The sequence below is a fragment of the Capra hircus genome, chromosome 8 (genome assembly GCF_001704415.2).
Source record: "Capra hircus breed San Clemente chromosome 8, ASM170441v1, whole genome shotgun sequence".
NCBI classification, from domain to species: domain Eukaryota; kingdom Metazoa; phylum Chordata; class Mammalia; order Artiodactyla; family Bovidae; genus Capra; species Capra hircus.
This window is the reverse complement of record NC_030815.1, coordinates 29,953,712-29,969,081: the sequence shown is the minus strand read 5'-3', so window position 1 is coordinate 29,969,081 and position 15,370 is coordinate 29,953,712. Positions and strand designations below refer to the sequence as shown.

The 15,370-nt window shown below is 36.2% G+C and overlaps 1 protein-coding gene across 10 annotated transcripts in view; it reads right to left on the bottom strand.

The window, feature by feature from the left end:
• Positions 1-15,370, bottom strand: part of NFIB (nuclear factor I B) — a 263,181-nt gene that overhangs the window by 28,375 nt on the left and 219,436 nt on the right. For 3 of the 10 annotated variants that reach the window (XM_018051952.1, XM_005683657.3, XM_018051953.1), the window contains exons 7-10: positions 13,170-13,304; positions 9,100-9,284; positions 4,719-4,884; positions 1,600-1,682 (exon numbers count right to left, since the gene is read on the bottom strand). In XM_018051952.1, coding sequence (XP_017907441.1) covers positions 1,600-1,682; positions 4,719-4,884; positions 9,100-9,284; positions 13,170-13,304 — 569 coding nt within the window. The remainder of the gene's footprint in view (positions 1-1,599; positions 1,683-4,718; positions 4,885-9,099; positions 9,285-13,169; positions 13,305-15,370) is intronic. The other 7 variants (XM_018051951.1, XM_018051955.1, XM_018051958.1 and 4 more) reach the window with 5 other exon arrangements.

The following is a 15,370-nucleotide window of genomic DNA, read 5'->3' as shown; positions in this document are numbered from 1 at the left end:
CTAAAGGTTTAAATAATAAAGGCATGATTCTATGAATTAAAAGTTAACTGAAAACTAGAAATGTGTCATAATGCAAATCCCATGATAAGAATATCTGAAAATACGTGGAATGATTTCTAAGAGAATAAGTTTCTAAATCTATAAATCCTGCATAGTTTTTTTTAAAAAAACACAAGGAACATATACATTTTTCAAAGAGACCATATTCTAGTAATTATAGCACATTTTATATTATAGCAATTTTAGAGGTGAAAAAAAGCAACATTTCAGAAAATTATGTTGAAAAGCCAATAGCTGGCAAAACCACTAATTATTATTTGGTATTTTCATAACTGTGTACAGATGTTTTTAGTTAGTTCTCACTCTTTTGTTTTGTTTTGCTTTTTTTAAACCTGGCAAAACGTCAAGTATCTTGAATAAGCTATCATTTTTATGATTTTCTCTGAACTCTGCATGTGGTGACCTTTAATATAAGCAGTCTGCCACCTTCGCCTACAACTGGGCAGGATTTGAAAATTCCACGCGAGGCACAGATATGCATGATTAAACTAGGTGGACAGGTCTAGAACAAAAGAAGCTGACATGAGTACCTGTACAGGCTTGTTACATCTGTAAAAATTCAGATGCACATACAATGTATATTATAAATTAAGAGTAAGCTCATTAATACCAACTCTTTCTGATTCATTATAGACTATTTTTCCATATGTAATATTTTGCACACTTAATTTCAAACTGCTCTGCTATCAAAACTTGGGAGCAGCAAACATATGCATCATAAAATACATTTAAATTTGGAAGTGTTTAGAATTATTTCTGTCATCCTGTAACTGGAATCATGGGATATTTTTATTTGTATGGTCCATGCTTTTGACTATGGCTAATGTGTTTATAAGCTACCATTAATCCTGGCTGTATATTTTCACAGTTTGGATAAACACTTCATTTGCATTAAATTTACAGCATTAATGAGATGTGAAATTTAAAATGCTACTTGAAACATAACTGATGTACGAAAGCAGAACCAAAAAAAGTGTTTTATCACATCTGAAATCAGTAAACTATTTAACCCTATTAAAATAGGAAGGATGTGTTGCCTGAGATTTCAACTTCATAACTCATCTTCTTGAACCAAAAAAAAAAAAAAAAAAAAAAAAACAGAACGAGGAGCAGAACAACTAGAAACATGAAAGTGTCCAAACCAGAAAAAGGAAACACAAACTGTGACTTGCGTTGTATTTCTACTCTAATGGCCTTTAAATAGTTGGCAATTTTCATCTTGGAAAATTATAGGCCGCTGGTAAGTTCTCAATAGCCAATAAGACTGAGAAAAATATGCTAGCTGAAACACTGTTTTCATGGATGTTATGGATATATGCTACAGAGAGGGAAAAGGTCTTGAGCCAATTTGAGAAACCCTGCTTAGAGAAACAAGAAACAAAAGATAAATGAGAAAATAGTTTGAAAAATGAAATGATCAGTTTCTTTCTCAGAAGTCCCGTGAGCCCCATTCTGAGTCCAGATCTGAGAGACAGCATGGAGAAAAGCACCAATGCAAAAGCGTGGCTACACCATCACACCTGGGTGAAACTTGCCCACCTGTTGCTGATGTAGGAAGGATGGGTCTCTTGGGCTTAGTCCCACATATCGATTGGCTTGAGATGTGCCTGAGGCTGTGTAGGCTGATTAAGGAAGAACAAAAACAAAGATAAAAATTGTGAACTATCAAATGAACACCTTGTCCACGTAAAAGAAACCCAGAGAAGTGGGACTTGCAACCGAAAAAAAAAAAAAAGATGTATCTCTATTTCTCTTCTCTTTTGTGTGGGTGAATACCAAGTGATAGAAATGATAGTTGACCTCAAGTCACCTGGTTTATCCTTCTTCTCCACCAAATCTATCCAGGAACCATATCCTATCCTTTGCTGTGGTCATCTCATACAAGCTCTAGTCTTGCAGGAGTACCAAAGACTTGCTAAGTAGTAGAGTCTTTTTCTCAGATATAACTTTTTACTAGATATTGGGTGTCTAGCAACAGAATAATCAATGATGGTCTGTGGTTCTAAATGTAAAATCAGACTGAAAGTCTGTTAGGAAAAAGTGAAAGCTTTAAATGATGGAATTTAAGCAGATGTACTTGATGATGCAGGATGAAAAATGTCTTACTGAAAAGTCTTACTAAAAAGAAAAGTTAATATTATTAACATGAAGGAGAATTTTTATTATATTTGAGAACATGTTTCTGAAAAAAAAAGTGATTTCTTTCCCAGAAGTACAAAAAGCCAATCTTTTGTGATTGATCCAGGGAGGGAGTTGACAGCCCCTTTTAAATACTTGGTCACCAGGTAGTAAGTGCATAAGGTGAATACTTCTTAAATCATTATGGTCTCACCTTGCCAGTACTTTTCATTTAGGTACTTTTTGGTGCAGAGTGAATTTTCCACAGAAAATGTCTCCCTAGTCCTAAAGAGTTTTGCTTCTTTTCACAAAGAAAGGACTAATGCATCTTCCAAGCACTAAGCAACCCCATTGTTCCATGTCAGAATAAACAGGAAAACTAAATTGTCATCATTTATGTTACATTTCTAGGTCTGAAGAAAGCTAAAATATTTGGTTCAAAACCTCCAGATTGATGAGGAATCCAGACATTAACTTTTAAAAGACTTTTTAAAAACCAATAATTCTGCCATGTTCGTTTGATTCAGTGAAGCTTTTTTAAGTAAGCTTTTTAAAACAATGAAGATTTTCACAATTCACCTTTTATTTATTCCTGAATGAAGTACTCATGCAATGGCAGCCATAAACAGCCAGTGGCCCCCATTCAAACTCCAGATCTCTGGAATTCAATGCACAGCACTGAAGAGCCTCACCCTTACAGAGTGGGCACCAAGTGTGTGTTATTCTTTCTTTTCAACCATGAAAAAGAGGTTTCCTTGGCCTCTGTATTTAATTTTATTGACTTATGAATTCAATGGCCAATTTTTCATTATCAGTGGTGTCTGCGGAATTGCAGCTACAATTTTGTTTATAGGAAAGAAAAACAGCTCACTATATCACTTTTATGAAGGATGGAAAATGGACTGATGAAGCTATCTTTATATAACCAAGATACTCCTTTTGACTATTTTATGATTTTGTAAATCAAATCAGATCCCTTTTTGATCAACCTGTATGTGAGTATAAGAAAGAGTTCATTAACAAACAGGCTGACAGTATTCCCATAAGTGAGCTGTGATCATTTCAGTTTGATTTTTCCTTGAATCTTATCTATTAATGACAATGTAAGAGTAGGTACCAGAAGTTTCTGGAAATTTTAGCTACTTAAAAAAAAAAAACACCTTTGTTTTCTATTTGCTTTTATTTAAACTTCTGACTTTGTTTGCTTAAAGATGCCAAGGCATCCACTTTGAAATTTGGATGCAGTATTTTAGCGACTGTAATGTACATGGCTAACCTGTAGCACTAAAGGATCCTTAATCTTCCTTGACTGAGTCTGATCCATTTCTGTGCATTCAGGGAAGTATTCACTAGTATAGGTCCCTCTATCAACAAACCAGTTACTAAGCATTAATGATTATTAATGGGAATTACAAGCTTATCTGGTTTTTATTAGTCTATGGGGCCTCATGAATTTTGAGAAAGAAATGCTGAATTCACTGTACACACCAAGTATTATCCACTTTTCTTGTAAGGTTCTTGCCAAGTCTTTCAGGGGCCACACATACAAAAAAGAGCATCTTTCCAATGGCCAATAAAGAAAGAGCCAGTGGCTCTGAATCTCTATAATTTCACACAGAATTTTCAGAACATCGGGATTTTCCTGCTCTAACAATGCAAATAGAAACTCTGGATTTAAGAAATAAGAATAATTAAAGAGAAGCAAGCTAATTCCTCCTGACTAGAACTTTATCCATTCTACTTTATTACCAGTCTGTATACATCAACTCCAGTTTTAGAAAGCTGGCAGCTTGGATGATGAAGCCAATTAAAAAGCTTTGCAATAATTTCTTGTGTACTTCTGAGCACTCTGTACAAAGAAGCAAAGGAATCGTTTGGGTTACTGGTATGAGCTACTGCCAATTCACCGGCTAAATCTCTGACATTTCAGATGTTCTAGCCATGCTAAAAAGCATAATACCCGATGCACCATGATAGAGTAAATAATCAAAAAAAAAAAAAAAAGTTGCAGACAATGAAAGTGCAGGTGGTTGACATGTGCCTAAAACTAAGCTTTGAAATGCTTTCTACTCTGAACATTGTGTGACTGTTTCTCACAATGACATAAGCTACCGTGATATAAACATGCAATTATCTTACAGAGGTACTGATCCAGTCTGCCTTGTGAAGGGGCTTGATTTCTATAGGAACACTCCAATAACTAACATTTATCACATCTCTCTTTGGGTATATAAAAACCTTGTACACTGTTATGTCATTAGGTGCATTTTCAATGTATACCTTGAACAAGCAGGCACGACTTACTATTTTTGTTATAGCTATTTACTCAAACAAATAAGCTTCTCCCTTTTCAAATACTGAGTGAAATTTGATAAGAGAGAGCGTGTGAGAGCCAGGCTACATCATGCCTGCTAGTTCCACATAAATGAGAAATCTCCATCTGGTTGAGTAGCTGGAAAAGGTGCTGGGTTTTCCACCTTGGATCAGATATCCAGAGGTGCCCTCGATGGACATTTCTCATTTCCTACAGAAATACTTACTGGTTGCTGTAGGTGAAGCTGCCTCACCTTCAGTGGATGTAGTGATGGGTTTAGTATCTGTCATGGGCAGAGTCACAGGCCGCACTGCACTGGGATGGGGAGAGGGTGCCAAGACAGGAGTGAAATGGCCAGGCACTTTCCCTACCACTTGACCACTGCTGTTAGGCTACAAAACAAAAACAGAATGCCGGGTGAAACAATCCCAAAGGCAGTCATCCCGTCCAGCAACTCCACTCAGCACACTCGACTGCGGGGGCCCCGCGCGCTGTGTGGAACCACCACACAAGCCCCTCAGATCTGAGCTGAGAGGCTCCTCAATGGTTAGGAGTCCTAAGAAGCAGCAGCAGCGTTTAAAAGAAAGTCTTCAGCTACAAGGCACTTGATATAGGTTTAGTCATTTCTACAACACCCAGAGAACCAGGGAGAACTGAGCCTTCCATAGAGCAGGACAGAAAACTCAAGTGGAGACTTTGATGCTGAGCCTGAGGCCAAAACAGAAGTCCTTAGTGATTTCCTGGAGGAGGCAATGGCAACCCACTTCAGTATTCTTGGCTGGAAAATTCCACTGACAGAGCAATCTGTCGGGATACAGTCCATGCGGTCTCAAGAGTCAGACATGACTTGGTGGCTATACCACCAAGCTAGTAAGCTAGCTTGGGCTCACCACTGAGCTAGTAAGAATTAGAAGCAGTGTTTCCTTCTTTCCTGCTCTTCACGTGCTAAAATGAGTCAATTTTGGCTCTCAGAACACAATGTTTACCTGCATAATGATATCATTGAGACAACAAAGACAAGAATTTCTAGGAGACCAAACACACTGAACTTAACAATTATCATCATTTATAGTCTAGGCCCATTCTTCAGCACACAAAAATTTTAGCCCTTGCTCACACACAGGTCCACTCATACACAGACATCAAGCAATTTTGATTCTAGGGTCTCCACTCAACTTGAGATGGGGTAATTATATAAACAGGTAGAAAGATATTTAAAACCTTTAAAATTTCAGGGTCTATATAATGATACAAAGGGCTGAACTAGCTCTGACTGTACATGTATAAATAAAAGATTTCCAATGTAAATTAAAATGTGCTGAAGTGAAGCAGAGGGCAATCAAATATACTCTGATCTTTGAATTCTTACTCTTCCATTGCCAGACCTAGAGAGTTGCATAAAACATTGATTGTTGACATTTGTGTGAGTTAACTGAGAAAATCCCTGGGCAATGATAGAAAAGATATTATTATCTGAGTTTTAACCCCAGTACAAAAATAGTGTCCATCCTAAAGGCACACTGTTTGAAAGAAATACTGGAATGTATTTTTCTAGACAGAATGCTATTCTTAATTACATTCATGTTGGAATTCTCCTCTACATAATGTACATAACAACTTGCTATGAGGGTATTCTCCACAAATATTTAGTCTTCATAATCCGTACCACTTTTAAAGGCAAAGGAAGCAATAAAGCAGAATATTTATCTAAATGCCTGCATATAAATTACAAGTCAATGATTCTTTAAAGAAAAAGATGAACAGCTGAGAACACCTAACTATCAGAACTTAGAGACATGAACTAAATCTTGGTTGGGTGCCTCAGAGGCCACATGACTTACTCTATAAAGAATGAACTTTTGAATATCCTGACTATTCCTCATGACTAAATTAAGTATTTAACTGAAGTCAGGAAAACTGACCAGATTTTCCCCTCTGTGAAAACCTAGGAAAGAATTATATATTTAGACTAATTTTATTTAAAATATTCCATTAAATAGCATGGCTGTCTCACTCTACCCAGTGCAGCAGCAGTGTAATTAATCTCCAAATTGCTGTGGGGACGACAAGGCTTCTGAGTTGCTTAACAAGCAAAATCAGGGCAGCCTTGGAGGATACTGGGAAGGAACAGTCAACAGTCAACTTGACTACAGGTCAACAAGTACTCATTTCCTGCCTGCTCCCCATTTTTAGAGCCAAAAGGGTGAATATCAAGAGTCCTATTTGGAAGTACAAATGAACTGGTTTTGAGTTGGAGTTAAACATCAAAGCAGGTATAATGTTGCTACAAAAACAACTCCACCATTTATAATAAAGGCCTACTTTTTTCCTTTCAAACTGAAAAAGTAATTTGTTTCTAGAGCAGGTCATCAACTTCTGGTTATGTGATCATTGCTAAAAACTGCTTTGTATATCTCCCCCAAGAAAGAAGAGTGACCTCATTTTATCGTTGGTGGTTCATTCGATGCTAAAAAGCCTTTCTCTATATTGTCGTCACCAAAACAGTTCGACAGTACCTACCTGAGAGCACAGAACAGAAAAGTGACAAAAACTGCCAAGAAAATGCTGCCACCGAACATATTACTTTTCCTACCCTGCATGCTTCATCTACTGGAACTGAACTGACATAAACCAACAAACAGATGTTTCTTTCATTTGAAAAAAATAATAAAAGTGACAATGGAGGAATTCCCAAGCCAAAGCAGACAACTTTTCTGAAACTCAGGGTCAGAAGAATGAGAGGGTTATTTCTTTTTCAGTTTTCTACTGGTTCAAACAGATGAAGCCACATTATAAAGCTTCTCTTTTAAGGTTGTTAATAGATGAACTTTCATATTGTAGATATGAAAAGAGAGACAACTTATCTGCAGATGAACAGCATTAGGAAAGGATTATACTACTTAGTACATTGCTCCTATTATACAAAATCCTGAGAGGGATTTTTTTTTTTAATTGAGATGAGAGTAAGATGCTTCTCAGAAGCTGGGTTTTTACCTTGAAAATATGAAGAAAAACTGAGAACAATATAGGCCGATTATCACCTAATATGCCCCCTTAACTTATAAAGAAAGTGAAATATACGTAAAACAAGCAATGAATAATTAAAGAAATGCAGAACACTAAAGGCCTGATTTTAATTTGCATAATTTTTCCCCTAACAGTGCCTAATTAAGACATCAGTTAAAAAAAAAATCCAATGGAACTCTAAGATTTTCCACACTGAATTAACGTTAAGGACTTTTAATGGATGTCTTAATTAGACTTTGTTATTCATGGAAATTCTACACAAATTAAAATCAGACCTTGTGTGCACTGTTCCCAGCTGAGTCTAGCAAAATGCTCTATGGAACTGAGACTTCTGCATCTATGCTCTGACAGCAAATTTTATTTCTAAATTGATATACCAAGGTCCTGTTTTACTTAATAATAATTATTTAAGCCATTAAAAGTGCTATACCATTTGAACATTTTCTTCTGAAACACAAATCATTTAACTTTAAATTCAAAATTCAAGAATGGTATACTTAGTATTACTAATCAATGGAGGAACAAGTGCAAGTAATTTAATTTTAACTAACCAAAATAGTGCTGAATATGCTATTAAAAAAAATTCAGAAGGGACCATTTTGCTCCATTTTAACAATTAACACCAAAGGGATTTTTTTTTCAGATCTTTCTTTTTTAAGTCTCAATTAATATGCACATACTATTTGCTGGCATTTTAGTAAATGAAAAGCATTAATGACAGAACACTTATGAAAATCCCTCAGAGCATTAAAAATGGTAGTTGGAAGTAGACAGGAGTCTTGGAAGTAAAATAGCAAAGCCAAATACCAAACCCTAAGTTTGAAATTTCATTGCAGACTTTGGATATTACGATGATTGATAGGCCAGGTTTGGTATACTGTCTACTTGATAACAAAAAATCCTCTTGCACCAAATCCCCATGATGTGACCTCTCCATAGAAGAAATCATATATTATGGAAGTGAAGAAGGCACAGAGCTACGCCATTTATACAAAGAATCCTTCAAGTCACTGCACAGTTTACCATTAAAAAAAAAAAAAAAAAAGACACTTCTGGTAATGTCACTCATTATGAAACACAGTCATGTCTGAGCAAAGAATATTCAAGTAGTCATCAAACACTGAAAATGTTTACATTACCAAAGCTTATTTTAATACCTAATAGTTGGTCTATAAATACAACTGTAAGGTCTTTTGCCTGTGTTTATTTTAGCTCATACTTCGCTCCTGCCTGAAATGAGCACTTTGTGTCAAACCAGGTATTTCAGAGGTGTGAACTCCAGCTCAGGACATTTTTGTCAATGGACTTTCTGCCTTAATTTTCTCTTTATCCAATGGAAATCCTAAAACATCAAACCAAGAACATCTTCACAAATGTGCCCCTTTGGGGAAACAAACTTCCTACCTGTCATTCAGCCACCTTTCAATAAAAACTTAGTGAGTCACCGAGAAACTTTCTGAAGATGGATTTCAAAAGCTTGCTGTTCTGCCAGACTCACTGTCTGAGTGAGCTTCATGGCTTGGGGTTAGACCTGTGGCATCGCCCTTAGGCTCTACTCATATGTTCTCTCTCATTTTTACCTGGCTGGTTTGCGGACTGGATGGATCGTAAGAAGGTACATAGTTCTTCAGAGTGTCCTGAGGATTCAGGTGGGGAGGATATCGGATTGTTGGATGAGAGAAGTAGCTCGATGGGGCTGGAGGAAGAATAGCTTGTGTTGGAAACGGCAACGGTGAGGGCGGAGGTGGAGTCCGGGTCGAGATGACTGTAAGAGACAGCAAGGCCAGATTAACTCGTCAGCTATTGTCCTTACAGCTCCAACCTGACCCTGCAGAATCTCAGGAAACTAAACAACCAACAGCTCCTCATTTTTTTTCTGATTTGACCAAACTCTCTTAAAATAAGCTAGTCTTTTATTTGTATTCTCCATGCCTGGACTGCTAAGTACACACAGACATAACGTCCAGTCTAGGAAATGAACGATCTCACTTTCTAGATCCATGAGTGGTTTTTAAAACAGAAGTTTCTCTTTTATGAGAGTGGAAGTGTTAGTCGCTTAGTCGCGTCTGACTCTTTCAGACCCCACTGACTGTAGCCTGCCAGACTCCTCTGTCCATGGAATTCTCCAGGCAAGATTCTCTTTTAAAGGTTAAACTAACACTTCATAAAACGTTTCTCTAAGCAAAGTTATCTCCCACAAGAACACATTTTTTGATTAAAAAGTCTTTGTATCCTAAGTTGAGATCAAGTCATAGCAATAATTAGAGGTCACGAGACCCACACATTTTCTACCAAAACTTTAAACAGAAGTGTGCTTCAATTTTAAATAAATATTTTCCACTATTTAGAAAGGAAGCCAATAATTAGTAAATAATAACGTTCTGAACAGTTACCCAATAATTGTATAAATGCTTAAGAATATTTGAATGGAAACCTGAGAACTCTTTTTTTAAATGAAAAAGTTCCTTTTAAAATCAAAAGAGTTCTATTTTCTTACTCTCAGAAATGCAAATTTTCATATAGGCATATTAACTTACCCATAAATCACATATTTTGTAAAGAGAAATAATGCACAAAACATATGTAATGTGGATAATGTTTAATATTACTGTAATTTTTCAACATTAGATCACAATTTATTATTCAATTTTTGAAATATAATTATTAAGTTTAAAAATGGGTAAAGAATGTAATTGCATAATCATTATCTCCTCAATGTTGAATTTGTACTTTATATAAGTACATTTGAAGAGTATCAATCAGTATATGCATAAGTAAAGATTAAAGATTCCACATATCCAAGTTATAGAACATTATATATGATAAATGTTTAGTGTTTTATAACACAATGTAATAATATGAAAAATAAGTTCCTTCCATGACCTATAAATGAAGATCATCTGGAATGACTTACCTAAACTCTGTAATCATATACAAAAAAAGTTACTTTTAAGGATATTGCTTATCTTCCCCAAAGAAAACTTTCAGAAGATACAAGAAATTTTAAATGTATATCATAGAAGAATCATAAATTCAGTTTTATGGTCACAACTTTGCTCCCTGAACAACTTTGCTCTCAGGGAACAAAGTTTTAGAAAGCATGTGAAATACTCTGAGTTGCTGCTATAGTACAGATTCCTGGGCCTACCACAGACCTACTAGATCAAAGTGTCCCATGTAATCTTTGCACACACTGAAGTCTGAGCATCCTCCAAAGGGATGCAATTCAGAGAACAATTACATATTTCCTAAAGCAAAACTCCTTTTTGAAATACTACTTTAAGAGACATACACACCTGGAGGTATAATTTAAGAAAATGCAAACATATAAATTAAATTGCTCATCTTTTGACTTACTGTCAAAGTGCTCTTAATTTCAGCTCAATTTAACCATGGTTTTTACTTACATCTGTACCCAAACCCTTGGAAGATATATAAATAGCTCCATTGGGTCTTCTGGGCTTTAAGATCAATTGGTATCAATAGTTTTGGAAGAGATCTCTTTTGATTTGAACTGACACATAGCAAATCAGAGCTCAAAACTCTGGGCTCCCAAGAACTTGTACTCAAATAAGCTCTAGCTGGCCTGATACAAACTAGGTAGAATGCAGAATTTCCATGAAGGTAAAAATGGCTACCTTATTAATAAAAGTCATTCTAGTCTTTTAAAGACAGAACAGCCAACTACAAAGAAAAAACATTTCCCTTCATTATGAAAGAATCCATTCATACATACATGTACTTATATGTATTCTTTGCCTAGATATTGCAAAGTCTTCCTTATTGCCTTCTTTTCTCCAGTCTTGCTCCTTCCTAATCCTGTATAGTCTCAAATGAATAATTTTTAAAAAATCATTTAAATCATGGAACTTCTCTGCTAAATCTTTCAATTGCTCCCTATTGCTTCAATAATAAAATTCTAACAACTTCACATGTTTGTATGGTCCTCAAGTGCTTTAAGTGGAGAAGGAAATGGCAACCCACTCCAGTATTCTTGCCTAGAGAATCCTGTGGATGGAGGAGCTTGGTGAGCTGTGTCCATAGGGTCGCACAGAGTTAGACACGACTGAAGCAACTTAGCATGCATGCATACATTGGAGATGGAAATGGCAATCCACTCCAGTATTCTTGCCTGGAGAATCTCAGGGACAGAGGAGCCTGGTGGGCTGCCATCTATGGGGTCATACAGAGCCAGACATGACTGGAGCGACTTAAGGGCAGCAGCAAGTGCTTTAAGACGCAATCTGGTCCCACTTCCTTGGCCTCATCTTTCCCCTGTGCAGGGCACATTTTGGTATTGTGTATTCCTCAATATACAGCAGTTCCTTGCTGCAATGACCTCCACTTTATTGATACTCGCTGTCTGCTCTGCCGGAAATGTCCGTCTCCCTAGCTTGTTCCCTTTTGTTGGGAACCTACCTCTTCTAGGCATCTATCCTCCTCCATGTAGTCAATCCTGTTTGTATTCAATGCCTAGCTGGTGTTGTGGTCTCTCTCTCTCCCCACTATACCATTACTCGTTAAGGAGAGGAAATGTTGCTCCGGACAAGGGTACCACAGCTCCTAATGCATTACATACTGAACATACCATACACACGGTGAAAGACAAAGGTGCAGGGCTTGTCTGGATCTTCCAGGGCTTATTATGTAAAAATGGACTGTTGAATTTTCCCCAAATGTTAGAAATGTAAATAATCAGATATCATAAGGGGTGATCTGACTTCGAAGTTCATTTTGCCCCACTCAATATTACAAATGTATGAAATAGTTATTGATTTTTTTTCACTTATCTTAGCAGTCCAATAAATAAATGTAAAAAAAATTATATACCAATTTGACTTGTATATTCTTCTCTTAATTTTATAATTGTCTTAATGATAGCATTGAAGGCTATGCATTTTTTAAGTACAGTGACAATACCTATCAATATATATTCATAGACCAAACTTAAGAATTTTATTATCAACAGTTGTTGTATCCCTTGAATAATGGTTTAAAACCTAGATTTATTTTTTGAAGAATAAGGAGTTGCCTCACTATATATTTAAAGCAATACAAGTATCACTATAAACATATTATTTTTTATATAAAAAATTTTTCTTCACCTTAAAGTCAGCCTACTCTTCTCTAGGGTTTAAGAGCAATAGGAAGAAAGTATGCAATATTGCTGATGAATTAGATCTCATTTTTAATTTTGAAAGAGCATTTGATGTGAATCATCCTTCAAAGTATAAACGTGAAATATTGGATTCTTCTTCCTATTTAAATTATGATATTAAACATAATATCAAGTGTACTAGCCCACAGGAAGGATTTATATATATAAAATAATTGTCAAAATGTCTCTTATTTTTCTGATTAACTTTGCTCCCAAACAAGTAGTTAAAATATTGCTTTCTATAGAGAAAATAACATCTATGGAAATAGAATCTATACATCAATGCTGCTAGAAATATTTTAGACTCAGCAGTATACGTGAAATTCTATCTTTCTCTTAGTAAAATATATAGAATTAGGACCAATATGGAAGCTACTGTTAAGATAACTATATATTTGCTTATTTTTTGTGATTATTGTCTTGATCCATCCCCAAGACTTTGGACTCTGCAAACAAGAGGGAGGTTTCTCCTCTATGCTTGAAACTCCTCACCACTGTGTGCAACTCCAGGTATTCCGGGATGGTGGTGCTGGGGGAAAGTGCTCAATCTTGGTGAGGAATCTTGTGGAGATGTAGAGCTGAACAATGGCTTTTCGGGCTTCTTCATAGTAGTCGGAGAAGACATATCTACAGAGAAAGAGAGGAAAGTCCAAGCTTTATGACATTCTCAAGCTACAAGTTTCATACCAACCTAGTAAGAGATCTCATTTGCCAGTGTCTTGTGATTTTTGTATGTCTGGCTCTTTTACAAAATACATTCTGAGTCAAAGACCCAGCTATGTTGGAGTTTTAAAATATCTGCCAGAAACAATCTCCACTGAAGCTTCATTAAAAGTATCATCAGAATTATTTCAACTACTAAATGAATCTTGAACTTAGCATCCCATGGTACTTTGGTTCACATCTAGGTCTTTTCTAACCTCAGCATTTCATTCATACATGTATTCAATTCAGGGGTTTGTCTTTTGATTAACTGACTATGTATGGAAGAAAATAGAAGAAAACCTGGTGCAAAAGTGAAAAATAACCTTTGAGTATGCTGGTAAGTATATCAGTAATTTAAATTTTTTTATGAAAAACTAAATCAACCCTGAATATTCACTGGAAGGACTGATGCTGAAGCTGAAGCTCCAATCCTTTGGCCACCTGATGGGAAGAACCGACTCACTGAGGGTAAGAGGAGAAGGGTGCGACAGAAGATGAGATGGTTAAATGGCATCACTGACTAAACAGACATGAGTTTGAGCAAATTCAGGTAGGTAATGAAGGACAGGGAGCCTGGCGTGCTGCAGTTCAAGAGGTTGCAAAGAGTCGAACATGGCTTAGCAACTGAAGAACGATAACATTTGTTTAGCAAAAAAGACATTCCCTAATTTGCTCATTCTGGAGGTATTTAGAGTTCTTCTATTTGCTAGCTAAAGGGAGGATGCTACAAAAAATTAAAAAGCAATGGCTGCTGCAGGGATATTTACTCTTAGTGAAGAGAAAAATGATAAGAAGAAAATGCTTGCCAATATCAAGGAGGAGGAAGTATGCTGACAGCAGAGGTACTGTGGTGTTGGATGCTACTTCTCCAGCCTCACTGCACAGGGACATTGATCACCTCAGCTTCCTCAGGTTAAGGAAGTGATGCCATGTTTAAAACATGGATGGGGGTGACATTTCCAGAAGAGGAAATGTTCAGAAGATGGGAGGCACAAAATCTGTTTAAGTAGCACATGTAGTCTCTACTTCAACAAGTACAAAGATGAGGGAGGAAGTGAAGAGCTGGCAGGACCTGCACAATGAGTGGTCACAGACTGTGTATAAATGTCTAAAAATTTACTGTAATAAGGAAACAGTACTGATGAGCAAAATAGGATCACATTTGCTGTGTAGAGCAATCTCCCTAAAAACTACAGGGAAGATGAATTAGTTGAAATAAAGACAGCCATCCTGGGTATTACTTGGGAAGATTAATTAATATAGTCATCCCATAGATATTTACTGAAGGTCTAATATAGGCTAACACTGTGCTAGTTGCTGGGGACATGATGTGACCTAGATTTGGCTTCAGCCTCTGTAAAACTTGATACCTAGAGAGGGAATATAGACAAGTTAAGAAGGAATCATAAAACAATGTAAAAAGTGCTGTGACAGAAGTATTCACGGCTTGCTTCATTCATTCATCCCACAAATATTTTATACTGCCAAAATATTGAGACTTGGAAGAACAGTACAGACAGAGCTAATGTAATAATAGATACTTCAACAGAACTGACCCAATTTAATGAATAACTAGTGTAGAAGGTCATTGTCTCGGGTGACTGTGAGGTTGTACCATGCAGCTAGTTCGAATGGGGGATTCAGGAGGAAACCCCGGTTGGCAAGGATGTGTACCCTTTTCTCAACATCTTAAGTAATGTTGACTTTTATAGAGTTTATAAATATAGAGTAAAATATTCTAAAAATCATATGCGCTATTAAGTTTAGATTTCCATTATCAAAAACTTTAAATATACACCAGGTAGACAGAATAGTAATTCTTCTCTGGCACTCATCACCCAGCTTCTTTGACAATTGAATTATTTCATTTTTATCCCATCTATACTTGCCCTCCTGTATTACTTTGAATCAAATCTCAGGCATCATATAATTCCACCTATAAATATTTCAGTTTGTATCTCTAAAAAAAGAGAAAATTTTATTTCAAA